Source organism: Drosophila takahashii, chromosome 3R (genome assembly GCF_030179915.1).
Source record: "Drosophila takahashii strain IR98-3 E-12201 chromosome 3R, DtakHiC1v2, whole genome shotgun sequence".
NCBI classification, from domain to species: Eukaryota; Metazoa; Arthropoda; class Insecta; order Diptera; family Drosophilidae; genus Drosophila; species Drosophila takahashii.
Window position 1 is genome coordinate 8,270,887 of NC_091681.1, and position 26,508 is coordinate 8,297,394.

The 26,508-nt window shown below is 44.1% G+C and overlaps 3 protein-coding genes, 1 long non-coding RNA gene and 1 other non-coding gene across 6 annotated transcripts in view; 2 read left to right on the forward strand and 3 right to left on the reverse strand.

Moving 5' to 3' along the window:
* Positions 1-26,508, reverse strand: part of LOC138913575 (uncharacterized) — a 137,450-nt gene that overhangs the window by 40,672 nt on the left and 70,270 nt on the right. The window lies entirely within an intron of this gene.
* Osi1 (Osiris 1) lies at positions 924-2,122 on the reverse strand. The gene is made up of 3 exons (XM_017137914.2): positions 1,723-2,122; positions 1,396-1,518; positions 924-1,336 (listed from the first exon to the last, which is right to left on the reverse strand). Exons 1-3 carry the CDS (start codon positions 2,120-2,122, stop codon positions 924-926), a joined length of 936 nt encoding a protein of 311 aa, XP_016993403.1.
* On the forward strand, positions 5,122-5,228 carry LOC123003164 (U6 spliceosomal RNA). The gene has a single exon (XR_006412452.1). It is a non-coding gene; the product is annotated as a U6 spliceosomal RNA (small nuclear RNA).
* LOC108060869 (mucin-5AC) lies at positions 8,209-11,608 on the reverse strand. 2 transcript variants are annotated; one of them, XM_017147192.3, is made up of 5 exons: positions 11,217-11,608; positions 10,521-10,859; positions 10,011-10,430; positions 9,444-9,596; positions 8,209-9,381 (listed from the first exon to the last, which is right to left on the reverse strand). In XM_017147192.3, the coding sequence occupies exons 1-5, from the start codon at positions 11,425-11,427 to the stop codon at positions 8,279-8,281; spliced, it is 2,226 nt and encodes a 741-aa protein (XP_017002681.2). In that variant the 5' UTR covers positions 11,428-11,608; the 3' UTR covers positions 8,209-8,278. The 2 variants fall into 2 exon arrangements, with proteins under 2 accessions (XP_017002681.2, XP_070073129.1); XM_070217028.1 differs by lacking the exon at positions 11,217-11,608 and adding an exon at positions 11,014-11,081.
* On the forward strand, positions 13,055-20,158 carry LOC108061681 (glutaredoxin domain-containing cysteine-rich protein CG31559). The gene is made up of 2 exons (XM_017148396.3): positions 13,055-14,169; positions 19,029-20,158. Exons 1-2 carry the CDS (start codon positions 13,282-13,284, stop codon positions 19,500-19,502), a joined length of 1,362 nt encoding a protein of 453 aa, XP_017003885.2. The 5' UTR covers positions 13,055-13,281; the 3' UTR covers positions 19,503-20,158.

Below are 26,508 nucleotides of genomic sequence, written 5' to 3' on the forward strand. Positions count from 1 at the left end.
TTTCGTCATAAACAAATTGCTTTATGCTTATACGAGAACTGTTTGCCCTGGTAAATCCGAGGGCCAGCGGGGAAATTATCTTGGGCCAGATCTTTTAAATTTGTGACATCACATGCGCAGAATTTAAATAAAAGTTTATATTTGTGCATGTGCATTTTGTCAAAAAGAAATATTTATGTTTTTGTTTTGCGTTGTGTTGCCATTGCATCAATATTATTTTTAAACAAGAGAAAACGGAATAGTCGAGTGCCTCGACTATTAGATACCCCTTGCTCAACTAACAAACTTTAAAACAAGAATTAAAGCTTACTCTGTTTTTAAAATGGGACACTGTACCGTCTACCGGAAGGCAATGGTACCACTTGCCATGCATGTGCGCCTGACAGGTTTTAGCGTTTGAGTGGGCGCCAATCGGAAGGTATAGAACTTGCAAACTAGGAACACGTAGAATCTGCGTAATTAATCGCAGTCTTCTTGCTCTTGTAGTTTCCAGAGATCTTAGCGCTCATACAAACGAACGGACAGACGCACATGGCTAGATTGACTCGTCTGGTGATGTTGATCAAGAATATATATACTTTGTTTCTTTCTCCTTCACTGCGTTGCTAACTTCTGATGGATATCATTACACCATCTGCAAGGGTGTAAAAATACCTTTATTTTTATACGTCTTCTTGACTCTGAGATATTGCAGGTGACGAAATGGCACCAGTGTCGAAATGGCCCCACTCTCCCCTGCATATGCGACATCAGAAATAAATGTAAACTATGCAAAATTTTGGTTTGCACATTAAAAAAAAATAAATAGCTTTATTAGTTTACAAATAAATTACCTAGGCTAATTACAGCTAAACCGACGACGAGTAACAATTTACTAGGTTTCGATATTGCTGGCACAGGTCCGTTTGGTTCGTCAGACTCCCCTACTGTATCCGCTTGCTGATCGTGTCCAGATAGTTGTGGGCATTGTAGGCCTTACTCGTGGCCCAGTCCTTGCTGTAGCTATTGCCCCCGATCTCGTGCGGAGCCCCGGACCCCGAGCTGTAGGGGGAGTACGAGTTGGAGTAGCTGCTGCTGCCCACGAACTGCGAGTAGTCCGAGGGCTCCGATTCGTAGACGTGCGAGTGCGTCTGCACCAGGTGCGGGTGGATCTTGCACATGGTCTTGTACTTGAGGTAGTGGATCAGCCAGCCCACGCCGCCCACCAGCAGGACGTTCATGCCCAGCACGCCCATCAGCATGCTCACCAAGGTCATCTTCAGGTGGGCAATCTTCATCAGGATGACGAGGGGCAGGATGATGAGCCACTTCTTCTTCTTGCGCTTCAATCGGGCCTCTGGCGGGGACTTATCTGGTTTATATCCGCATGAAAGTTGCTAGTTTTTCGAGACCCACCTGATTCCTCCATGACCCTAGCTCCGCTGTCGCCATTCAGCTTCAGCTGCAGTCCGTGATTCCGTCCAAAGGTCTCCACCGCTCGCTTCAGGAACTTTAGAATCAGCGTCAGTTCGCTGTCACCTGCAAAGCAAACAAAGAAGCGGTTAATTAACCGCACGATAAATGCAGAGCTCGCGGCTATAATTCTTCAAATTAATTTACAGCCGGATGGATCGTAAACATCCGCAGGGGGGTATCCATTTGCTTCGGACGCTGACCAGGCGCAGGTGATCAATTAAAGTCCGCGGTTTGGCCTGAAAACAACTTTCGATTGCGCGGACCCACCTTCCAAGCTCTTGGCGTCGTTGAACACGACCACCTCGTCGGCGGGCTCTCCCAACTGGACCAATCTCAGCCAGCGGCCTTTGTCAGCCAGCCCGGTGTCGGCCAGATCGCGTCCGTACTCGCTGGGGAAGAAGCCGAGGCTGTTGGTGGCCAGCTTCCAGATGAGCTTGCTGGCCTTGTACTTGATGCAGGACACCAGGCTGCGGGTCTCGAAGCACTGCTTCTGGTTGCGCGAGATGAAGGGGTCGCTGCGGATGAGGCTGGATCCGGACCCGGTCGCTGATCTGGCCAGGGACTCGGCGAGGGAGACTGGTGGCTGCCGGGGAACATCCTCCTCCGCCTGGCAGTAGTGCAGCAGCACCAGCAGCAGCAGGGCCAGCACAATGCGACACAGCAGCATGTTCCTAGGCTGGATCTGGATTTCAATTTCGGTTTCGGTTTCGATATAACCGCGAGACGACTGGGATCACTGGGGCACCACCGCACGGCTGAATGGACGAGTCGCAAATGGCAACCGAGAGGTGCTGGCTACTCCTTTTATCGCGCAGCCGCAACCGCAGGCCAACTCTACTGGTTTTCGCAGCTAATGCTCATGTAGATGGAGCATGGAGCATGGAGTATGGGGCATGCACCGGAATAGCAATTCCTGCTGCCAATGCCACTGCCACTGCCACTGCCACTGCCGCTGAAACTTTCTGGGTCAGCGATCTGCTATACGCGATCTGCAATCTGTGATCAGCGTTCGATCGACAACAAATTGAATCGCATTGTCGCGGATTATGAAGCCAATGTCGAGCAGCAGGCAACCGCCAATTGACCGCCTTCCCGCTGCGTGTGAGTCGAGTCGCGTTTGAGTCCCAACGAATGCCCGGGCATCGAAAGTGAATCGCGATCCGTGCCTTGATACAATTACGATGGCCTGGCGCCAGTGGCACTGACTGCCAACGATGCCAATCAGAATAAGTGCAAATGTGCATTTATGCGAGTTTAAACTGGCCACCGAGTGGCTATTGCATCGTGCAATTTGCATACTTCAGCTGGCCGTTTGCCGTTTGCTGTTTTCTGCTTTCTGTGCCTGTGCCTGTGACTGGGAATGATTATTTGGAACTGGAGCTGGAGCTGTGACCGTCTTAATTACCAAGCCGCAGACGCGGGATGCGAAAGTTGTTGTTGCCGGAGAGATAGATGCATTGCCCCTGTTGCATTATTGACTAGTGAAAGTAACGATTGGCGCAGCTTGTCGACTCTTATGTTTTTCTGCTTTGCCCCACCGCTTGGAATTCTCGACTGACACCGCTCGCAATGGGATTGATTGGCCTGCAGATGGTAGCCCGCTGTCTGTGGTCGCACTTAATGAGAATGAGGTAATCGGCATCGGATGAAGTGGCTCCCGGCTGGCTCTGAGCTAGAATCCAGCGGCGAACACAGCTGCAAAGAAAGTTTTCGCTTTCCGATCGCCAATTTCTTGTAAACATTGTCTTTAAGCCAGCCTCGAAAATATTTGGCCGGCGAGCGTCTAACAATAATTACGAAAACCCACCCCATTTCCAGCCCGATTTGATGGCCACATATTAAATCAGGAGGCGCACGCAAACGTGCGAGTATGCCGAGGATTTCGGATTTTGCACCACAATCCGCAGGCCGAAACGACTTTTACGAGAAATTAACAAAGGCGGTGAGAGGCTGAAACCGAAACCGAATTGCCTGGGCAATTAAGCAAATCCGATGTGCCAAGACTTTTGGCCCATTTGGCGGCTCGAGCAGGCGGCCGGATGGGCTGATAATTGTCAAAGTGCCAGTGGCCAGTGGCCAACGAGAGCTGGACCCCAGACAGACCTGGGTCGTAAAGACGTGGTTATGGCCTTGACCAGTTTGATAGTGAAATTTCCGTTCAGCTGCATCTCTCTGACTGGCTTTATGCCAAAGTTTTAGTACCAGGCTCTCGAACAAATGCACCAAAAGCCTTGACTAGCCTAATTGTTCTTTATTGGGGTGCAGTTAATGTACCTGCAAAAAACCAGTTTTCTAACCTAGATATATTATCTTTCTTAAGTTGACTATTAAATTAAGAGCTAATAAAGATTAAAGTTTAGTATGTTATTAATATATATATTTTTTATTCCCGTTGCTCGTAGATTAAAAGGGTATATCGTATTCGTCGGAAAGTATGTAACAGGTAGAAGGAAGCAATTTCGACGCTATAAAGTATACATATATGTTCTTGATCAGGATCATTAGCCTAGTCGATCTATCCATGTCTGACTGTTCGTATGAACGCTGAGATCTAAACAATGTTTCAAAAAAAATTATGAACAAATAATGCATTTTCCGATACATGGCGCTACTTTAATAAACTGCCTTGCGGCTTGCATATCACCATCTCTCGCACATTCATTCAGCTGAGGACCGGGTATAGAGACTATAGCCGTCTCTCTTGATATTTATTAAATTAAATATTATTTATGTAAATGATTGCGACTTGTGTGTGCGAGTATCAATTAAAATTTAAGTACCAGGTTTATGTAGAGTAAAGGAAATCATGTCGAGACCTTGAAATAAGTCAAAAGCGAAACGGTTCCACTGTGTGCAACGTCTGGATCTCCGGCTTCCAGAATTTAAAGTGGCACCAGGACGTCCTTGCACAAGAAGCTCCACGTTAGCTGCGAAATGCAGGATAATCTGCTGCCCGTAGATAAAACCGGAAACCGCAAGTAGCAAAGGGGTCAACAACCTGCTGGCCGCAATAAACATTGTCCTGCAAAAGGTTTGCGCCGATTTCAATACACTTTTGTAACTAGTACATACATATGTACATTTAAATTTACTGAAATTTCCATATAAAATTCTCCCTTACATATCTTTTTTGGGGTATTTGTTTGGTTGTGGGCAAGACCGTATATAAGGTTGTGGGGGGTTTTGGGTTTTAGACCCCCTCTCTCAGCGGAAAAGTAGAAAAACACAGGCTGACTCGTGCGGCTGAAAATTGTGATCACGGAGTGGGGTGGTTGTTAAATGTAGCGTGTACTCGAACCAAAATATCTACATGTATATTGTATGTTGTATATTTTGTAACGTTTCAATGTCATATACCAGGTTTCACAGTGTATTTTTCCTATGCATACAGCAAAGGCGCCACCATGACAATTATGACCATGCTTACTTTTTGTTTCAAGCCTCTTCCGCTAGGGGGTGCTAAAAGCACATAAGATGTAGAATGTATGTAAAAATGATTAAATTGTGTATTAATTGTAGAATTGAGCTCCATCTACTTCGCTAAACAAGGAAACGTTTAAACTAAACCACCGGTAGACGTCGCTTAATACGCATTTTGTTTTATAATTCCCAACTGCTTTTTCAGCAATTTGTTCGTATATATACGGTAATTTTCGGAATTACAACGTTCTTGCTTCGGCAGAACATATACTAAAATTGGAACGATACAGAGAAGATTAGCATGGCCCCTGCGCAAGGATGACACGCAAAATCGTGAAGCGTTCCACATTTTTTTGCTTACCTGAACATAATTAATTACATCAAAATATGTTCTTGTTACTAGCTTAAGACTTAAGAGTTTAAGTTTTCTGCCGAACGCAAACACTAGGGGTAGGAATTTGCGGGAAGTGGAGCGGCAGTATAAGTTAAAATTATTTGTATATTTTGTTTTTAAGTTTTTGTTAAGATGAAGAAGATATCCCCAAAATATTTTCGCCCCGAAAGAAAATAAGAAAACGTATTATCACTATGGACGGCAGTCCATGTAGTGACGAAGCGCACCAGGAGAGTGTGCGAAGGCGACTACTATATATACACGAAGAAATGAAAATCTACTGTGATGGCCCGATCATAATGAATAATACACCTATCGAAAGGTATTGCGAAAACTAACAGGATTGCATACCAAGACTTTAAGAAAATCAATTGGCTTGGGAGAGAGAGCGGTGAAAGTGAAAAACTGAAAATTTCGAAATTTGGAGCTGTTGGGGCCGGTGGGGATAAATTCCCCCTCGCAATGTTTTAGTTGTATTCCTTTTGAAAATACCCGTCGAATGAGGGGTCATTTGTCAAAATCCTACTCTCCGTTCAAAAGTTATAGCCAAAATAAGATTTTCTTCTTCTTCCCAAAATGAAAATTTAATTCTGTTTGTCAGTTTGTCCACTTGTCCACTTGTCCACTTGTCCAAAATATGTTTTTTAAGTTCTGAAAATTTGATATGACGTTCATCACATCGATATAAAAAACTTTTGTTCTACCACTTTTGGAAAAACCCGCTAGTTTAGCGGGAAAACAACTATAAATAGCTAAAATTCGGAAAGCCGTAACTTCTATTCTACTAAAGCTACAGACTTGTGCTGCATCTCGTTTGAAAGGTATTTTTAAATGCTATAAACGCTATCTATATGCAATTTGTGTAAATGTAATAGTTAAAAAGATATGAACAAAAGAAAATTTGTTTAAACTTTTTTTTTAGCTTTTTTTTAATTTTCTCAAAAACGGCTCTAACGATTTTCCTTACAACTTTAAACTGTATAGCCCTTGAGATTCCTTAAATTTTGGTATATATCATGTTTATGTAAAAAATCGCGTTTAAAAGTTATTCAGAAACGAAAATACCCACTTTTGCCAGCTCAGAACAACTAACGCTCCCTGAGTATTGAATTTTGTGGGAGGGTATCCGAACTGTATTTTAGGGTCATGGAATCAGTAAATTTGCACTTAAGAGTTCCATATAGGATTCTTTTGTTCTACGACTTTTGGAAAAAGCCGCTACTTTAGCGGGAAAAAGCTAAAAATAGCTAAATTTCGTTAGTTTGTAAGTTCTACACTACTAAAGGTACAGACATGTGCTATACCTCGTTTAAAAGGTATTTTGAAATACTTCAACGCCTTTTTAACTTAATTTGTTAAAATACAATAGTTTAAAAATTATGATTGACCAATTTAAATTTAAATGTATATATTAGCTCCTATGAGAGCAAATGTAAACAAACAAAAACTTCTGATATCAAATAAAAACACCTCTTAACGAGGTAAAAAACTAGTGACGACCGCACCTTCAACATACAAAAGTTCTGATATCAACATTTGTGACGAAAAATTATTACACTCGTCATTAAATAGACTTTCTAATATTTTCTCATTCGGCACGCTGCAATAGAAAATGCCTGTGAAGGGAAAAAGGCTGGAATAGTTTGCTAGGGCGGGCCGAATGAGAAAATATTAGTCTATTTAATGACGAGTGTAATAATTTTTCGTCACAAATGTTGATATCAGAACTTTTGTATGTTGAAGGTGCGGTCGTCACTAGTTTTTTACCTCGTTAAGAGGTGTTTTTATTTGATTATTTTTACCCGCACAAAAAAAATCTATATGAAAGAGGGTAAGTTCTACGTAATTCATGGCAATAAAAAGTAGATTTGATTAATTTTGGACTAGAGGACTGAACACAGATTTCCAACCAAAAGCTTACTTAACATATAATCCGCGCCAGTGGCGGATCTAGGATTTTGTTGTGGGGGGTGATATCAGAACAAATTTTTTGTTGCATATTTTTTTAGTTCCAAAATTCCTTTAATTTTTCACCCGAGTGGGGGGTGATATATCACCCATATCACTCCCCGTGGATCCGCGCATGATCAGCGCGCTTTAAACCCCACGATTAGGCTTTTTTCTAAATTCAAGATGATTTCTTCTTATTTTCAAAGAAAAATGCCTGAAAGCAGAAAGTTTGTCAAAAAGTGGATATATCACCCATATCACTCCCCGTGGATCCGCGCATGATCAGCGCGCTTTAAACCCCACGATTAGGCTTTTTTCTAAAATGCAAGATGATTTCTTCTTATTTTCAAAGAAAAATGCCTGAAAGCAGAAAGTTTGTCAAAAAGTGGATAACAAGAGGCGATTTAATTTCTTAGAAAAATAATTCTGAAAAATATAATTTTTCTGAATTTTATCCACCAAATGAACCCAGTTTTCGTTTCATTTTAAAGTCAACAAATCACAATTTATCTTTTAAATACAGATCAATATGATTGGATAAGTAAGGGGTCATTTTCAACGTCAAACGTGCCAGGTAATTTAAGGTAAAATCTCAGAAATAAATAATTTTTTTTTGGGATTGATTACACAGGTCGACAAAATCAAGACTATTTCTTGGCCGAAGAATAAACGCTAACAAACCTGAAAGGATTTTAGCTTTAGATTACTACCTCATACTTGGAAACTTTCTATCACGTCGAAGTTTTGAGAAATCCGCGGTCAAAGTTTCAAATTTTCTATTTTAGACACTTTTTGCGGCTTAATAGACAATCGGATACAACTTTACAAAAATTAAAAATATTTCGCGCAGTGCGCTATTCTAGTCAAATTTGAATTCGTGAAATCCGCAAAGGTGTTAAGCTTTAGCTTAGCTTTGTTAGCTTGTTCTCTAGCTTTTTTTTATAAAATAAAGTATTATTTTATAATAAACATTTTATTTCTAGCGACATTTTTCGATTTAATTTTTTAAGCTAGTGTAATTAACAACTTAAACATAGATTTTAACAATGGTTTACGTTACTAAATAAGAACATTTTGATTACTTCTGGCGCGTAATAATCGCATTATCAGAGAGTTCTTGTCGAGCCCGTAGATGGAGGTCTGGCCACTGGACTCCGAAAATGACTCATCCGCCGCGTAGTCCGCGTTCAGGGTGGTTATGGCCAACTCGTCGGAGGCCACGGTGGTTGTCGGCTCGCTGCCGGTGGTTTGGCTATTAAACTCCTCGGCTTCAGTGGTCGAAGATGGTGTGGCTGCTGTGGAGCTTGAGTCCATACTGGTGGTTGGCGCCTCAGTTGTCTCCTCGGAGTCAGAGGTGGTGTCTTCACTTGCCGTTTCCGCTAAGGAAGAGGCAGTATTCAGACTGGTGGAGAATTCAGTGGTCGCGGGGTCGGTGGTGCTGGGCGGCGCAGTGGTGCTTGGCACAGGTGTGGTTGAGGTTGAAGTGGTGCCCTCTTTGGTGGTCAGCATGAGCAGCAATTCATGCTCAGCCTCTTCATACGCACTGGCGGCATTTCCTATATCCAAATTTAAGAGCTCCGTGGACGCCATGCTCAGAACGGCTGGTAGTTTGGGTGGTTCAGCCGTTGTGGTGGTGCTAGTTGATGTGGTGAAAGGTCTGGTGGTGCTTGATTCTCTTGGTGAGACAGTCCAGTAGTAAAAGGGGTACTTCTCGCTGTGCGCCTTCTTGAAGGATGTTGGCTTCTTGCCAAAGATCCCCTTGACATTATCGAGAGTTTTTCTCACCAGCCAGTTGTCATTGGAGGACCAGGAGGCATCTTCATCAGTATTGACGTGATTCGAGCCACTTGATCCACCGTAGCCCGCAAATCCCGCAGTGGCGAGCTCAATTTTCCGAATCTTGCGATTATTAACTTCTAGGGACGGTGAAGTGGCCTTGAAAGTTCTCTTCACCGGCTGCCGTTGTTTGTATGATGTCAACGGAGCCTTAGTGGTTGTGGTTCTTAGCACTGGCTTCTTAGCGCGAGTCTGTGCTGCGGTGGTCTTCTTCCCATATAAAACACGTGGCACAAAAGGTAAAGAACGGTTTCTCTCAGTGGAAATTCCCTTAGCAGCCACCCCGCTGTTTTTTGGGCACTCACCCCTATGGACTAGCTCCCAAACTGCAGGATAGATATTAACACGATGTTATTATATATTTTTTAAATTTGTAAATGGATCTTACCGCTGTTTGGATCCTTGCAGCGAACTCGCTCCAAGTAGCACTCGTTGATTATTGTGTGATTGATGCCGTTGCGGGTGGCACAAATGGGTTGATAAACTGTGGGACAAGGCTTGTCACAGCGACGACAGGTTCCATCATGGGAAATGGTCCATGCTGTTGAGGTTGAAACAGTCGTTAGAATATGTATTGGTAATTATATAGACCTAAGAGTTTACTTTTGTTACAACTGGGTTTTCTACGTCTCGCAGTTACTAATTGTGGAGCAAACTGGATCATCAGAAACGAAAATGTTTTAAAGGTCTTAGTTACTTCTTATCGAATAAAAATTCTTAATAATTTGGAGTTGCATTTAAAAAAGTGTACCATATTATCCTCAACAATTTCGTTTGCAAAGCTAATCTATGCCATTTAAGCTGCCTAACTATGCTAACTAATAATAAATACTGCATTGTCGTAACTTAAACCTGCATCCAATCAATATACCTTCCTATTAACTTGTTTCTAAGAAAACTGGAAAAGGTTCCTTTACCCTACATGGTATGTACATAATCCCCATGATAGACTTACCGTTTCCGACTTTTTGGCTGTACTCCATTAGTTCGCAGACATTGGAAAAGGTGCGGGTCTGGTTCTTGAAGCTGCCGCAAACGGGCTCGTTGCCGAAAACACACGTCTTCACGGGGACTCGACGCACCTTCGATTTCGGGGGGATGACCACGTAGGGCTTTCTGGCGGGCAGGGAGTAGCTCTTTTCCATGGCGCCAGTGTGGCTGATGAACTGCGTGTGAAAGGTCGAGGGGGCGTAGATCTGCACGGCGTCCTCCGGTATCTGGAAGTCTTCCGCTTGAGTGGTCAACCTTCTGCTGTGGTGGCTACGCTTCGTGCGTTCCGCATCCGACTTTGGCTTGGTCTTTGGCTTCTGCTTGCGACTGTGCTTCATCTTGGTGCTGTCCTCGCCACAAAGGCCCTCGGAAACGATGCGCCAGTCTGCGCACAGAAAAAAAATGCATATTTTGGTTATTCCCATCGTGTTTTATAACCTAATGGAGCGATAGGGGTAGAACTAAGAGCGCTCACTTCTCTGGGTCTTGATGTTCTCCGCGTTAACCAGACACTCGTTGGAGAAGGTGGACTTGACACCCGCATACATGGCGCAAACAGGACGGTAGATTTTGTTGCAGGGCACGGGCACAGGTTGTTTCTGACTGCTCAGGGGCACTGTGTTGGCCTTGGGGCACACGCCCCACTGATGGACCATCCAATCCGATCGGGAGAGGCAAGCGGCTCGCATCATCTCACAGCGACTTCTGAATGTCTTGCGTTGACCGCCCATCGAGCTGATCCCGCAAACCGGCTGATATCTTGAGTTACATTCAAACTCGCAGGTGGGAAAGCAAAAGCGGAGGGTCACGTCATCTACACAGGGATTATAATAAAAAGGAAAATATAACGAGTTGTAAGAAATTCATAATTCAGCTAGATTTGTAAGTCCTGTGCATGTGTCATGCTAGTGTTCTAGTTGGTTATCTGTCAGATAAAGTTAAAATGAAGTTAAATTGTTCGAAAATACCAATTCGCTTTCTCAATGTTATGTTAATACAAGGGAAGAGAAATCGTTAGAAGGTTACACAATTCAATGGAAAATTCGTTAGGACAAACCAAAAAAATAACTAATGTAATTAATAAATTTTCCTAAGCAAGTGTCTCATGGCATTATGATATTTATTTTACTCTGCTGTGTTCTGCAGAAATCTCACTAAAAGTAATACTCACACAGAGGACCATTCATGAGGTTGCCCCGCTGGGCTTTTCGCAGGTCACACTCGTTGGCGAACAAGAAGTACATTCCATTTTCCCGACTCTGGGCGCACGCTGGAGTATCGTCGTCGGAGCAGAGCATGCTCATCTGGTCCTGGCCAGCGGATGCCAGCAGCACTTGTAAAAATATTCCACAGCAGAGACCTATCACCTTTCGCCCAGCCATGTTCTTGCGCTTCTGAGACAGTTGCCAAACTCAATGCAATTCGAGATGCGTCCGGGCCTTTTATATGCCAGCGGTGGCACGCGTCGGGGTATGATACATAGCTGCCCGGTATGATTATATGATCGGAGCCGAAATTGAGCAGACATCACATTGCGCGATAAACACGCTTGGCATCGGCATTCTGCGAAATTTGTCACAGTCGATAGATGATTCGATTGTCCGGATTCGCTCTATTGATAGCGCCACCCGACGCGTCAATTAGATGCACCCAAAGTGCGGAGTGCAGACTCTGCGGCTACGTGATATTCGGTCGATTTCGGAAGAGCGGCGAGATAAGCCCAAAGTTGGCATTTGCATAGATTGTGCGGCGACCGCTTTACAGTTAGTATCTTTTCCGCTCGTCTCTAAGCTGATAATGCGCTCATCCTCTGCCATTTTCTGACATAAATATAAATAAATGTGTGGGGGAAATCGCACAGCTGAAATTCTTTTTCGGCCAACTCATGCCCAGCTGCCAGCACATTTCCCCGCCGACTGAATGAATTATAGTAACGTATGCTATCTGTGCAGGAAGTTGTCCGAGATGCGGTGGATAAGCTCCCGATGACTGCGACTCATTCAATAAAAAATTCAGAAAATTGTCACGCTCACTGTGTTCAGATAGTCCGAAATCGCAAGGGCTATTATTGGCTTAAGTAATCGCTTGGGTCTGACTTTAATCGTTGGAATTGTGTTTTGGCAAGATGTTTTTGATTTAATTTCTTAATTAGTCAGCTTAAAGATAGTTTCTGTAACTGTTCAAGCTATTTGGCAAGGTCAAGGTATAAATGTTACCGATCAACAAATCCAAATTTTGTTATTTTAAATATTTATTACTTAAATACTAATTTACAGCATTAATATAATAAAAAATATAAAATAAAGTCAATCGTGTAAATTCAATGACCCAGCTGTAAACCCATTCAATACATTTTTGTCCATTAATTATCAAAATGGACTGTAACATTTTAAGAGCAAGCATTCTGTTATTTATAGATTCTCGATTATGGCTGCCGAGAAGCAATTAGCCAACTACCGCTAACCAAAAATGTGGGTCAAGTAGGTCAAGTTCCGCCAGTGATGGGACCCATAATTGAAATATTATTTAATAACCGCTGCGGAACACTAGGCGCTGCTGGAGTCTCCGCTAATTTGAGTTCTTACGGTTCTCCAATCTCGGCTTCTAATCTGGCCAGGCGATCGGCCTGCTGTATTTCCCAGTTACCAGCTCCCAGTTACCAATTCCCAGTTCCCCAGTTGGCATCGCGTCACAGTCACGCGCAGGCGTCATGCAAACTTTGGCAGCTGCTGCTCCCCAGCTCTGCGGGCCAATTGCTAATTTCGCGAGGCGGCCAGAAACTTCTTCCCGGCTAATGACAAACAATTTGAGCCCCAGCAACGGGTGCTAAAATTACAAAATCTAATAACGCGCGGCGGAGGTGCAATCTGGCCGAAAGAAAGCCACGGCGGAGTTGCTGAATCGCGAAGAGAGCGCTGAATGAAGTGGCTCGAAGAGCAGGAGAGAGTCGAGGCGAGTCGAGATGAGTGGAGCGATCGCAACTCTGGCCCACCGTCTTGGCCAGAAAAAGTCGGGCCAGTCTAACGACGAGATCTGAAGCATAAAGACATGCGACGTCTCGGGTGCAACGGCCGTCAGAGTCATTGAACGCTTGCATTTTCCTGGCCAAAACGATAAAACGTGAAAACGCTAAAACACTAAACCGCTAAAACGCAGCTCCCAAAATCGAGACAGTGCCAGCCGAAAGTGGGCTTACTCAATAAACTTTGGTAATAAATTAATAAATAAGAGCCAGAATGGTGCTGGCCACGCCCCCTGTGAGTAAGGGCGGAAACGCGGGCGGCTGCTTCATGGACCAGTACCAGCAGTACTCGGCCCACTGTGAAACCGCGGACAGTGGCAATGGCAGTGACCTGGAGAGCACCGGGTTGCCCACCAAACCGGATGACAGCGAGGAGAGTGGCCCCTCCTCCCTGGGCAGCGACTCGATGCACGGGAGCAGCACGGAGTACGTGAGGCAGGCGGCCTCGCAGCCCAGTGGCCAGCGGCAGCGGCAGAAGTCCCTGAGGGTCCTGGGAGCCCTGCTGCCCGACAGCCTGCTCAGGGACATTCGCGATCGCAGGAGCACCGAGTACGTGGTGACATTCTCGCAGCCGGAGGACGAAAACAAGATCCAGACCCCGGACAAGACCGCCGAGAAACCCAGTGCCTTTCGCCTGGCCCGCGAATCGCTGAGCGAGGAGAAAATCGAGGAGCTGCGGGCCGCCGTGGAGCGGGCCAACTTTGTGCAAACCGGTGAGGAGACGCTGGACAGCATCGACGCCACCTCACAGTCTCTGCCAGGCAGCAGCAACATCGGCGGACACCGCGGCAGCATCAACTACAAGTATGCAGACGACCAATACTACAGCTTTCACATCAACGAGCACGAGAACTTCGGCGGGTTCTCGGGAAACGGAGACGAGGCGGACAGCTCAAGGGGAGCGGGCTCGGGGACGGGGTCCGAGAGCGGGATCCTAACGGAGCAGCAAGACCTCTTCGCCGGCTACCGGGACGTGCGGTGTGGGCCCAGTTCCACCCAGTCCACCATCCGCTCTGCCAAGGGGACGGTGCGGGGCGTCAAGAATCGTGTGCGCAATGGAATAGCCACGTTCTTGCAGCTCCACCAGCAGCCCAATGCCAAGGTGAGTCTCGGGATCAAGATGGGATGGGATCGTATGGGTAGTCCATGGATCAGGTCGGAGACGAGCCATTGCCAATCAGCTGCATACTTCTTTTACCGGTTTTAATAATTACTGTCTTGAACCTATTTTCATGCCATCGCTACGCACTGCAACCATACATACTTTACACCTCTGGTGACTTGAATAATCTTGGTAACTTCCAGACTAAAAATTTGTATGCAGATTGGGATAAAATTTCATATGAAAAATGTATTATTGACGTTTTTTTTATATAAACAAATATTTTTAAAAGCACTCGAATTTTTTATTTTTTAAGTTTCGGTAAAAACGTTTTAGAATTCAAAATTTTACCAAAACACATATAACAAACTGGATAATTTAAAAATGTTCCAAAGATAACACGATCTCTATAATTTCAACCGCAGCTGTAGTTATGAGTTTCGATATGAATATTCAGTTATCGACGGTTATTCAGTTCCCACGCTGCTGGGCGTCGGCAGAGGCGTCCAGTGGCGTTGAGTCACCTGCTCGCCCAAATTATGCAATTGGCTCGGTGCGAGCATCTTGCCAATTGTCTGCATCTCAGCATTTCAGCGGGCCGAAATGGAGAAAGTGCTGGCCAACAATTGAGGCGGCCGATGTGTGGCTGCGGCCTTTCAATATCTTTCACATTTCGTATTTCGTATTTTGTATTGCCCGTAATCTAATGAACTGCCGGTGGTAGTGGTTCCCCGTCCCCTCGAAAGCCCCACCGCCTGGGAAACCAGCTGCGCTTTCAGCGTCTTCGCCGGTTTCTTCTTCAATTATAATGGAAACCGTTAAGTGGCTTATTTTGTCTCCGCCGATGTCGTTTTGTATGCGCTTAGCGCGCGTTTACAACTTGCCCAGATAGCCAGCTATCTCCCTGGCCAAATTCGGGTTTGTCTTCGGCCTCTCGTTCCCAGAGACATGTAGTTTGGGTGCGGGATTGACACGACTAATCGCAGTTAATGTCGGGCAGTTGGGGAGCTGGAAAACAAATAAAAAGAACAGCTAATTCCGCGGAGACAATGGGGCTGAGGGGAATTGTCATCGTAAAAGCGACGTTGGTAATGGTTTCTTTTTCCGAGGCGTGCTCTCGGAACTAGTTTTGCATAAAACGATCTTTGATTGAGGGGCTAATTAATTCACTTGATAATTCAATATCTCCCACTGATTAATGATCATTGACTTAAAGAGCTTTCTAGCATTTTGATTTAAAGTTTTCGCTTTGGAATTTATTAGAAATCAATCCTCCGATTTAATAGTGATATTTCCAGCAGTGACACTATGCTCATTTAGAATTCCACCTTTAAAGTGTTTAAAATAAGTTAGATAATCTCGGTATTAAATCTGAAATAAATCTGGGAAATGTCAGGGTATAAATTCTACTGAACAGCTTTCTAGTTTCTAGTAACTTAGTGTCTGACCATCAACCATAATATGGCATTAAATAAATCGCTGATCCTCAAGCGTTAATGTATTTTCATGCCTGATGTTGATTTATAATCATTGGCCTGCAGACCTCTCTAGCATTTCGATTACGTCTTCAGAGTCTGTATCAGAAATCAAACAAATTTCGTGTTTTAATGTCGGAAATTATCTGAATTGCCGCCATTAGGAATTCCCCTTCCCAAATCGCAGCTCATATTAGGGTTTCGAAGTAGTTGTGATTGATTTCGAATCATTCCACTTTGAACGCAATTTAGGATCGGAAACCTGTCCCCATTTGATTATTCCTCAATCGTTTTTCCGCCCATTTACGCGCTTTTCTCCCGCTTTGCCTTTATCAAGCGTGACGGGAGTAGAAATCTCTTCTACTCCATATACTTCCACTTCTGGTTCGGTGCGATATTGTTTTTATGCTTTTTAGCTTTTATTCGAGATTTCCCTTTATCTAATTTAATGAGCAGATTTTAGATCACATTAATTGCTTTGTTTTGCGTCTCGGCCTGCGACTCTCGTGCTTTTCACTTTCTGAACCCGAACCTGATGAATTGATGGACTGATAGCTGGCTCGCCGGACTAGAAACAACGGCGGATCAGCATAGCTTAAGTGGATGCTAACTGAATAGAAATGTTTTATGGCCTTATAGCGGCTCGCATGCAAATGAGAGTTTCGCAGTTTCGGGGAGGAGGAAGCATTCGAGACCCGACCCACAATGAGGAAAGTGAGATGCTGAAGCTGAGGCTGCTAATTACAATGCAGCCGGTATGCAGAGCAGTAAAAATCGAAAGTGAATAGGCGGGCTGGCATTGTCTTGGCCTTTACTGCTTTTCGTGTGCTTCAACCCTTTTCAGCGCATTGCTGCAAGCCATAATTAGAGCGCTCACCGAATTTACGATGGCCGATTGCCCACAAATTGGAGGTGCTGGCCACAAATCACAAATCACCAGTTCAAATGTTCAGTTCGGAAACACACAAATCACTTTGTCACCTTCGAGAAGCATCAGCAATATCTGCTGGCTCGGCATTAGCCTCCATCTCGGTGATGTTGCTGTTGCTGTTGCCCAACTCTTCGATTGCCAATCACTCCACCGCTGGCTCTTGGCCATACAAGTGACCTGCTTTCTCTTTTGTCCACTTATATGTAGCAGTTGCTGCTGCGCCGTTGGTGTTGCTGCTGAGCTGCTGCTTGTGTTGCTGCTCGCGTTCATGCTGCTGCTGTGACAAAAGTCGCGCTGAGGTCAACCGTGCAAATCACGTGTGGTAATTGTTAATTGCCGCCGTGTTTATGTTTTCGGCAATGCAAATTATCAGCTCGAGCTGACATTGAACCACTGACGGATGAGAGGCCACCAGCACCACCACCACCGCTTGGTGGTTTATTAGCCCGGCTCCGGGGCTTTTCTTTTCGCCAGAAGACAGTCGGTGGAATTGAATTGGAAAAACAGCTCTGCAACGTTCACTTAGAGCTGAAGTTGACTTTCCATTTGACCGCAGCTCGCTTGTTGTTTGTTTGCCTGCCAGCTTGTTTATTGTCGATTTGGTTCGTGCTGCGTGGCTTTGAACTTTTTCCTCAGTTTTGTCGTGAAATATTTTTCTCGCTTTTGTCGTTTATCGTTGACAACGGCACTTGCAGCTGCATCTCTTTCGGAATGCTGTGTCTCTGTCTCTGTGCATTTTCCATTTCCCTGCCTCCGCCAGCTTATTAATTTTCAGTCTTTCTATGTAAATTCTCGTCTTACCGGTTCCAAGAGGCTTCAATCCCGTACACAGAGAATATTTAAATAATCACCCATTTTAATTTTACTTATGTTCATGATATGGCTATCGGAGTAATTGGCTGTCAATAGCAGCTTGCAGCTTGGTTCAATTTTATTTCTTCGTCAAACTAAAACGAAATAAATTAATTTTATTACGAAATTTTCATATTTTATATGACAAGCTGCGAGTCATTGTTTTTAATTAGTTGTGTATTTGCAAACTAAATAATTCAACGGGCTGACCTTTTAATGAAATGCTAATTTTATAAGAAGGTTAGGAATATTAAACATCCAAATTGATTCAGTAGTACTAAATCAGTACTCTCAACTTTTTAAAAGCGATTTCAGCATAGATCGCCACTTTTTGTTTCTGTGTACAAAATGCATCTCCACGGTTCATTGATACCTGAGACGTGTTGCAGGTGGGGGAACCGGGATCAGATCGCATTGGCTCGGTTCGGCTTGGTTCATTAGCCAAAGCAGACGCCACCAAAGTTGGCCAACTAACGGAAATGTTAATTGTCAAATGAAATGAGCGAGCCCCAGCTGCGAACCGGTTCGATCTTACAAAATAAGACATCATAAATTGTCGGGAAAGCATTCCAGGTTTCCATTGTGCCGCCATCTAACTTCGGACTCTGGTTGTTGGCGACGTCGATTGCCTAGCAGTTTTCCTATTATTGCTTAATTGTATTGATTAATAGGATTTTGAGTGACATGCAGAGTTGCCTGGTTACGTGACTCCGAGCTGCGAGCTAATGAACTCGAAGGCTGGCAGAGAGAGGCTTTGGCTTTCCACCAGCCGCAGATCGAGCTGCAATTTCCAACCAGTTTTCAGCTCCGCTCCCGAATTCCAATTCCCCTTGCGGGCTTGTGGCCAAGACCTGATTCTAAGGAACAATAAGGAAAAACAACGGACTTTCCAATCTCAATTGAAATTAGGGAAATTTTCGGTCATTTATTTTGCTCAAAATATTTCCCAACGGGTTTTACACCATTTACTTAGTAATATTAAAGCTGTAAGGTCAAATAATAAAGTTAACTTGGATATAAAAACAAAATAATGAAATAATTAAAGTAATGGGTTTATTGCCTTGATTAATTTTATTTAAATAAAATTTAAAGAGTTTTAAAATTTTAATAAATATCATATTGATATCATTATATCATATTTGTAGACTAATTTTTGAAACCCTGGATGTTGCTTTTATATTGAAGTGAATTTGTAAAAAGAGAAATATCGGTGGCTATAATTTGAGCAATCACAAAACACTAAAAATAGAATTTAAATGCGTTGATTAACTGTAGGTACACAAAGCAAACTCAACCGTAAAATAGTGTGTTTCGAATGCTGAAATCTCTATTGACTCAGTGTTACGCCTGCATAGCGGCTTCCGCATCGCCTTTGTCTGCGGTTGGCCTTCATCCTCAGCCGGTACAGACCCAATTTGGCACTGCCATTCTTGCCTGACCATGTCAGACTTCGAAATCCGCGCTCTGTGGCGAATGCGCGCCAATTTCCAGTTTTCGGTGGCCTGCTTTTCAGCTTTTCAGCATTTCAGCCAGCCGCCGCTGCCGTCAAACCAGAACTCGAACTAATCTCTGATCTGCTTCTCCCCCTTCTCTTCCCGCAGAATTTCAAGGAGAAAGACCTCGGGAAGGTGGTCCTGTACACCACCAGCATGGGCATCATCCGGGAGACCTACACCAAGTGTGCCAACGTGAAGCAGATCCTGCGCACCCTGCTGGTGAAGTTCGAGGAGCGGGACGTCTTCATGAGCGTGGAGTACCAGGCGGAGATGCGCCAGCGGATGCAGAGCGGCCAGGTGCGGGTGCCCCAGCTCTACGTGGAGGGCCAGCACATCGGGGACGCCGAGACCGTGGAGCGGCTGAACGAGTCCGGCGAGCTGCGGCAGCTGCTCAAGCCCTACAAGTCGATGGCCAGCACCTACACCTGCCAGACCTGCGGAGGCTACCGCCTACTGCCCTGCCCCTCCTGCAACGGGTCCAAGAAGTCCGTGCACCGCAACCACTTTACGGCCGAGTTCGTCGCCCTCAAGTGCATGAACTGCGACGAGGTGGGCCTGGTCAAGTGCCACAGCTGTTGAGGCCCAGCCGCAGTCCCAGCCCCAGTAGTCGTAAGCCCAGTTAGTCTTAGCCACCCAAGTCCCGCATTCGGAATATCCTAGGCCTAAGTAGTAAATAGCTAAAACGTACAAGGGATTGTGTTTTCATTGGCGGGCGGGATATCTCGGGATGTTTTAAAATTAGAACATTTACTCTTAAATGCAAAAGGTCTTCTTTTTCAATCCACATTTTTTTGTGTATTCGGTTTCGATATTATTTTTATAAGCCTGGTAGTTAAACAGCAGAAGGACACTGTGCTATTGTTTGTGGGATGGGAAAATATGGGTTAAGTAAACTACTAATAACTTTATTCATTAGTTAATCATTTTAGAGGCATTTATTTTTCTGTTCATAACCACTACTTTCATAATAGAGCTTACAAAATATTAAATTTAGTTATTTAGCTTGATTCGTCTTTCTTTATGTATTTCGGCTTTGCAAATTGTATAAAATATAAGTGTAATAAATGTATGCCCCCATAAGTAGTCGAGGGTACTTAAACAAACTTTATTGTTCGATTCTTATAGATTAAAAAAACCCAATAAGAATATGAAGCCTTGTAAGTAATTATGTATAAGTCCTAACTTTAAGCTAGTGAAACTAAGAATTCAGCAATAAATATAAACTCAACGAAGAATGCACTATGTCTTCATCTGTGCCTTGCCGGGATAATAAATCTTCTGGGTGGTTTAAGTATCGGTCGGACCAATAAAACATTTCACCAAGAATAGACCAATATTTGCCTGCAAATAAATAGTTGGCCTGAAGTGCAGAGCATACATTTCAGATGCAATTAAACCAGTTCAGCGCTTTAATTTTTCATTAATTTGCAATTGAACCGCAAAGTATGCAAAGCCTAATACCGCTTTTGCGTTCAATTAAATGCTGCAGGCTCTTGAATGCTTGGTGGGGCTTAAAATTAATTTAGATATTTGTTGATTGCGTTGCATACTTTTTGGCCGGCGTGCACTAGGGTTGCCAGCACACATTAAAGAGCAGAACTCAGCCCCCGGTGATTATGCCTGTTATGATCGCTCGCCCAAAATGACCTTTTATTACCACATCACCCGGACCATTGCTCTTCTGCCTTCTGTGGAAGTGACTTACCGCCCAGCTAAAGCAAAGGAGCAGCCAAAACTATGCCACCGCAGAGCTGGCCAAGACAAAGAGTATATATTTCAGGAAATAGTTAAATGTTATAGAGGGGCAGGGGCCTACATCTACATGCACATGGACGCTGTAGCAATGATTGCTTTCCACTTCGGTCCTCAGCCTCCGGCTCATGCATCTATTCTGCCGAAACTGCACTGGGGAAAATTCCACTTAGGTTCTTAATGTTTAAAAAAGTAAATAATAGACACAAGGAATTTTTAATCTCATCAAAAACCAACATTGCCTAACATAATGTTAATGAGTATTTGTATTGCGTAATTATATTAAATCGAGCACATTAACATTAATCTCAATTTAAAGTGGTCGATTAGGGAGTTTCTATTATACTGTTTAATACCTTTAAACCAATTAACAAGAAAATTTTAATAAGCCAAATTTGTAAAAAATCACAATTAATCTATTTAAAGTTTTGGAAATGATTAAACAAAAGTTGAAAATGTGTTCGCCATTTTCTAGTTTAATATTTATAATTAACTCACTAACATACATTTATTTATTTTAGTTACAGCTAAGAAAAACGTTTAAGTAAGCAGGTACCATAAATTTGTTGATATACAAAAATCCGCCCGTCTCACTACAATCTTTTTATGTTTATATGTTACTTGACGATTTTTATTCAAGTGTATCTTCTGGCTCGGGGCAATTATGTAAACCGGCTTTTCTCTCTTTGCACCACACCGACCATGCAATTTTCTCGCGCCATTTAATTTTTGTCGGCCTGCTCCTGGTCGAGCTGGGAAAAGCTAGTGGAAAGCGGGGCAGGACCGTCTGCGTACTGGCCTTTCTGCCAGTTAGCCAGCCATTCGGCATTGCCATTTGCTTTTGGTGTCTTTGTTAGTTATTGTTATGGCCCTTTTTAATGTTATTTTCCACTTGGCTCACACTTTTGTTAACATGCCGCCCCCGAACGCACAACCGGCAACCCGCTGACCAACCGAACTGACCGAAGGAAACCCTTTCTTGATGCGAGTGGTAGTGGGTGGGATTGTTGTGTTTCCGCCACCCGAAAGCCCCCGGATCGTTAAATTCACAGGCGGCTACATTGTAATTACCGAGCGGAGCCACCGTCGAGCTGCTGGCCCAAATCCTCGACCAAGGCGGCTTGATTTATGGGCCAACAGCGGCGTCGTCGTACGCAATTTTTCATAAACAATTTGGCACAGTAACACACACAGAATATTCGGGGATTGGAGAGGGTTGGGCTGGCTGAGAGTGCGGGGCCCCCGAAAATATTAAAATATATATTGTAAATGCCGGTAATGCTGACAAACGGTGGCGACGTCATGTGAGTACCGACTGGTGGCCAAAAGCAGCGGGATGGCAGTGGCAGTCGATTCGCAGGACTCTGGTTTCGAGTCGGGATCCGCTGCGCCACATTATGGCAGCTGGTCGCCTGCCAGTTAAGCTGGAGCCAGAACTGAACAGTGCACTGAACAAAATCGGCACATGTAAAAGCAGATACTCTGTATTCAATCGACATAGTATTGAATAAATTGGATAAGTTTAAGCTTTTGGACCGGGCAAGGAATCTTTAAATATAAATTTTAAAACCTACTTAAAACTTATCATGAATATAAGAGCCGAACTTCAAAAGAAGTCCATCTAAAAGCAAAAAATAATAGCAAGTAACCTATAAAAAGTATCGTAGATTTTCAATAAAAAGTTAATAATTTTTTCTGAAAATGAAAAGATGTAGTCATATTTTTCGAGTGCATAGAAACACCACTCCAAACAGAACCCGCTTCTGGATGGCGCTGCCTTTGTTAAACTTTATCCGCGGTAATTAGTTTATGCGCGCAATTTCATGTGCAATTTGGTCATTAAATATTTTTTGCGCCTGGCGAGGGTGGTGGTCGGGCATTATTATTTTGCCATATTTCGCCAGGCTCCGGTGTCTGGGGCCGGGGAATACGAGTATCTAAAAGCGATACACACAGCCGGGAGCAGGTGGTTCGGAGCTCTGGCTCACTATAAATTAGTGTGTCAAGCGGACGGCTGCATCGCTCCCAATTGGCGACAAATAAAATTAGCCACACATTATGTTTTGGCAAAAACTTTCAAATTGTTTTGGCCACCGCTCCCGCAGCTCATTACGTTGTTGTTTGGCGCCGTTGTTTTATTTTCCGAGCTGTCCTGTCCCGTTTCTGTTCTGCTCTGCTCTGTACTGTTCTGTTCCCGGCGAATCGGGTCGAATCGGGATGGCCACAAATCACGGGCAGCTACTCAACGGATTATTAAGTGAAAATTATGGCACTCCGAAGACTCATAAAGCATTTACAATGCCTCGACCGGGGCAGCGGCGGTTAGTTACATTTTTTATTGTCACTGGGCTCGGGTGTTGCCGTAACCCATTGCCGTCTGTCTGCCATAAAACTAGCGTGGCTCACATTACGGGCCGGTCTAAGTCGCAGTCCCAAGATTTGTACACGGAACCCAGAAAAATACCAACTTGCCGCTCCGCGCTGAGTGTGTTCATAAGTTTTAATCTGCCTCCGTTACAATCAGCTGGATTGTGCAGTTTCTGGCAGCAAAGAAGTGTATAATACTGTTCTTGTTGCTCTAAATTCTAAAAATCTAAAAATATAAATAGTTTGCTAAGAAACTAGCATTCAAAAAATATAACTTATTTTAGTTCTATGGAAAACAGGTTTGGCTGATATTTTCCCTTATTTTTTGAAAATTTTACAAGTATTTTTGAAACCATTTTTAATAAATAATTGTAAAATGAATAAAAATTAAAAAAAAACGAATATTTCGAACTAGTTCCGAGACCGTACGGCTTTACCCTTGAGAAAATCTGTCTTACTAGCCAAATGTTTACAAGAATTGTAGGCTCACCGCGAAGTGAAGAAGCTTTTCTCAAAGTTCTCTAAAAAAAAGGAAAGTGCATTACAATTCAAGAGGGGCGCACTCTGAGCAGTAAATAAAATAAAAAGGCAAAGTGCGGCCAAGAGATAGCAAAAGTAAGCAAAGAATTGATTAAAATTTATGCTCCCCACTCACACGCTCACTTCCACACCCGAGGACAGGCGGCACATGTGCTCTATAAAGATATATCTCCCAGACAGCCATTCGCCTTTATCGAATTCCCGCCCTGCGCCTGGTGGGATGCATTGGTCCGCGCCGAACAACATTTTGATTAAATTATTTTAATGGCAAGTGCGAGATATATGGTAAATATATGCGCCGGATCTATCGCCGGCTCATCTTGCGCCTCCGGAGCAGCAGCCAATTAATTCAGCTGCGAACTATTAAAGCACACACTGGGCGCTCATAAATCGAGGCATGAGTTGGGCTGGGGTGAGGTGGAGTGGGAAGCGCCACCAGCAGGAAAAACAGAATCGGGACCAGATTCACATTCAGATTCAGAGGGTCCTGGCGCAGCAGGAGCTGGAGTATCAGCCGAGAACATCATGAACCAATTCTCCGGAGTGAGCTGCAAATGAATGAATATTTCATATACTGTGTTTATACGATGCCGAATTCACGCTATCATTTCACGCTTTCGGCCGATTCGTGCTTGTATAAACGCCATTTCGTGAATTCGGCAACACACGAAAGTTGACTATGATTTCAGACCAAAAGCGTGATTTGGTGATAAGCAGATCTGGTAACTCTTCAAAAAATTATCGGCGTTGCCACATCGCTAGAAATTGAAGGCCCTTCATAGGCTATTTCTCTAGAAATGATCATCTATTTTTACCGGTCCGGCATCCCTATCAGCTTGGAGTGAATAAAAGCATGAATTCTCGGCTGTCGTATATACTGTGTTTATACGATGCCGAATTCGCGCTATCATTTCACGCTTTCGTCCGATTCGTGCTTGTATAAACGCCATTTCGTGAATTCGGCAACACACGAAAGTTGACTATGATTTCAGCCCAAAAGCGTGATTTGGTGATAAGCAATCTGGTAACTCTGTAAAAAACGATCGACGTTGCCAGATCGCTAGAAATTGATGGCCTTTTATAGGCTATTTCTCTAATCAGTGGTATTAAAAATTAGATATTTTAACCGGTCCGGCATCCCTATCAGCTGAGAGTGAATAAAAGCATGAATTCTCGGCTGTCGTATAAACAGGGGTTATTTCTAGATCGCGCTTTTAAGAAATCGTGATTGCCATCGTATAAACATAGTAATAGACGCGAATCCGAATAGATGCAGAGATGCAAAGGCGCTGCCGACGCGGTATTAGCTAAGCAAGCAGCTGATGGACGGCTCGGGATTCGCCACGGATTCCAAAGAGTCACTGAACTGGGAGAAAAAGTAGGGTAAAGTAAGGAATATCCATCTGCACTCTGGACTAAGAAGATGATACCACAAAAGTCTCTTGTAACTACTAGTCAGTCTGTGTACAATTATTCGTAAAACATTAAATACAATTCCAAAATGGTGTTTACCTCTCAATGGCTGAATGTAGATAATAGTTGTGTGCGAAATTTATAGTATACAGTTTGTCAGACACCCTGGTAATTATTTTTGGGTGGTTTATGCCGCGAATAAGTCAAGCATTACCCGACTTTTTCCCGAGTGTGTGACCAAACTCTATTCCCGATTTGGGCACCTGCCCGCATGAAGCGTCTCAGCCCCGCCTCCTTTCCCACCGCCCGCATATAGGACGGATTCCAGATTCCGGACTCCTCCGACGGTTCAGGGCCGCTCTGACTGACTGGTAAATATTTATCGAACACGATTCGCTCGTTAGGCGGACGCAGCACACACATCGCACATCGAACATTGAACATCGCACATCGGGAGCTGAGTCCCTCATGTCTGCTGCTCTGTTGCTCTGTCTCGCACATTCGTTTTTCACTTTGATTCATTCCGGAGCATTTTTCAATTTCTTTGTGAGTGCCAGCAGAGGAATACCCTCTCGAAGGGATCTATTAGCTGGAGCGGGGTCCTCGGCCAAAACCGCCTCGAGAAGAGGACGGGGGGAAGTGGTATTCCCCATTAACTGACTCGATTTTCCCGTTCACCGGCTATTGTTATTTTCGTTTTTCAAGCAGGGCATACACTTTGCCAGCTAGATTTTCCCTGATTCTTATCTAGAACGCTCTGCTCCGGGAGTCAAGCGATCTGTGTGCAAATTCCTACTGTCCTGGTGGGCGTTAGTTTTAAATTTCGGCTTAGCCTGTCCGTCGGCCGGGCCCAGTGGCAATAGGCCGGGCCCAGAAAGAAGCAGTTAATAAAATCCCCTGACACGGAGGCGTTTACATAAGCTTTTAGCAAATAATTGAGTGTGCGTGCCTTTGTTGCCATTGTTGTAGCTGTTTGCACGTGTATCGTGCGATTGGCAAAATTGCCGGGATCCGAGTCCCAAAGGATATCGGGCCTGGGCCTCCTCGGGTTATGCTCTCCGTTTCATTTCCCCAGTTCGAAATTCAATTGAATTTGCAAAAATTGTTGTTTACATGTCGATTTGCTTGTTTGATTTATGCAAAAAGAGTGCGTGTGTGTGTGGAAGGGACACACAAGCGCCCGCACACTTATGCTCCTGATGATGTGTGCCTGGAGATTTGGCCAAAACAATCTTGGCCCGAAATTAGGGGAGCAGGGTGGTCAGCGGTGGGCAGTTTTAGGCATTAAACGAAATTAGCTGCCAATGGGCGAATGGCAGATTGCATCTGAGCAGCGGGCTGTGGGCGGACATGGCCGATGGGCGTGGCATAGGCGGTTAATAGACCCGGGACCCGGAAACTTTTGTTCGGTGCCTGGGGATATATACGGCGATTTCAATCTTGTTTGATACATTTTCTATTTACATACGATTTGGCTGGCTCTTTCTTCTCTTATTTTCCACTTGGCATGGCC

Bases quoted from the DNA above. Each gene is read 5' to 3' on its own strand.
- Osi1 (XM_017137914.2), bottom strand. From the start codon at position 2,122: ATGCTGCTGTGTCGCATTGTGCTGGCCCTGCTGCTGCTGGTGCTGCTG. The intron at 1,519-1,722 runs GTGGGTCCGCGC...TTTGCTTTGCAG, and splicing joins CGACGCCAAGAGCTTGGAAG to GTGACAGCGAACTGACGCTG. The intron at 1,337-1,395 runs GTGGGTCTCGAA...AGTCCCCGCCAG, and splicing joins TAGGGTCATGGAGGAATCAG to AGGCCCGATTGAAGCGCAAG.
- LOC108060869 (XM_017147192.3), bottom strand. From the start codon at position 11,427: ATGGCTGGGCGAAAGGTGATAGGTCTCTGCTGTGGAATATTTTTACAA. The intron at 10,431-10,520 runs GTGAGCGCTCTT...TTCTGTGCGCAG, and splicing joins GAACATCAAGACCCAGAGAA to ACTGGCGCATCGTTTCCGAG. The intron at 9,597-10,010 runs GTAAGTCTATCA...CAACCTCAACAG, and splicing joins CAGCCAAAAAGTCGGAAACG to CATGGACCATTTCCCATGAT.
- LOC108061681 (XM_017148396.3), top strand. From the start codon at position 13,282: ATGGTGCTGGCCACGCCCCCTGTGAGTAAGGGCGGAAACGCGGGCGGC. The intron at 14,170-19,028 runs GTGAGTCTCGGG...CTCTTCCCGCAG, and splicing joins ACCAGCAGCCCAATGCCAAG to AATTTCAAGGAGAAAGACCT.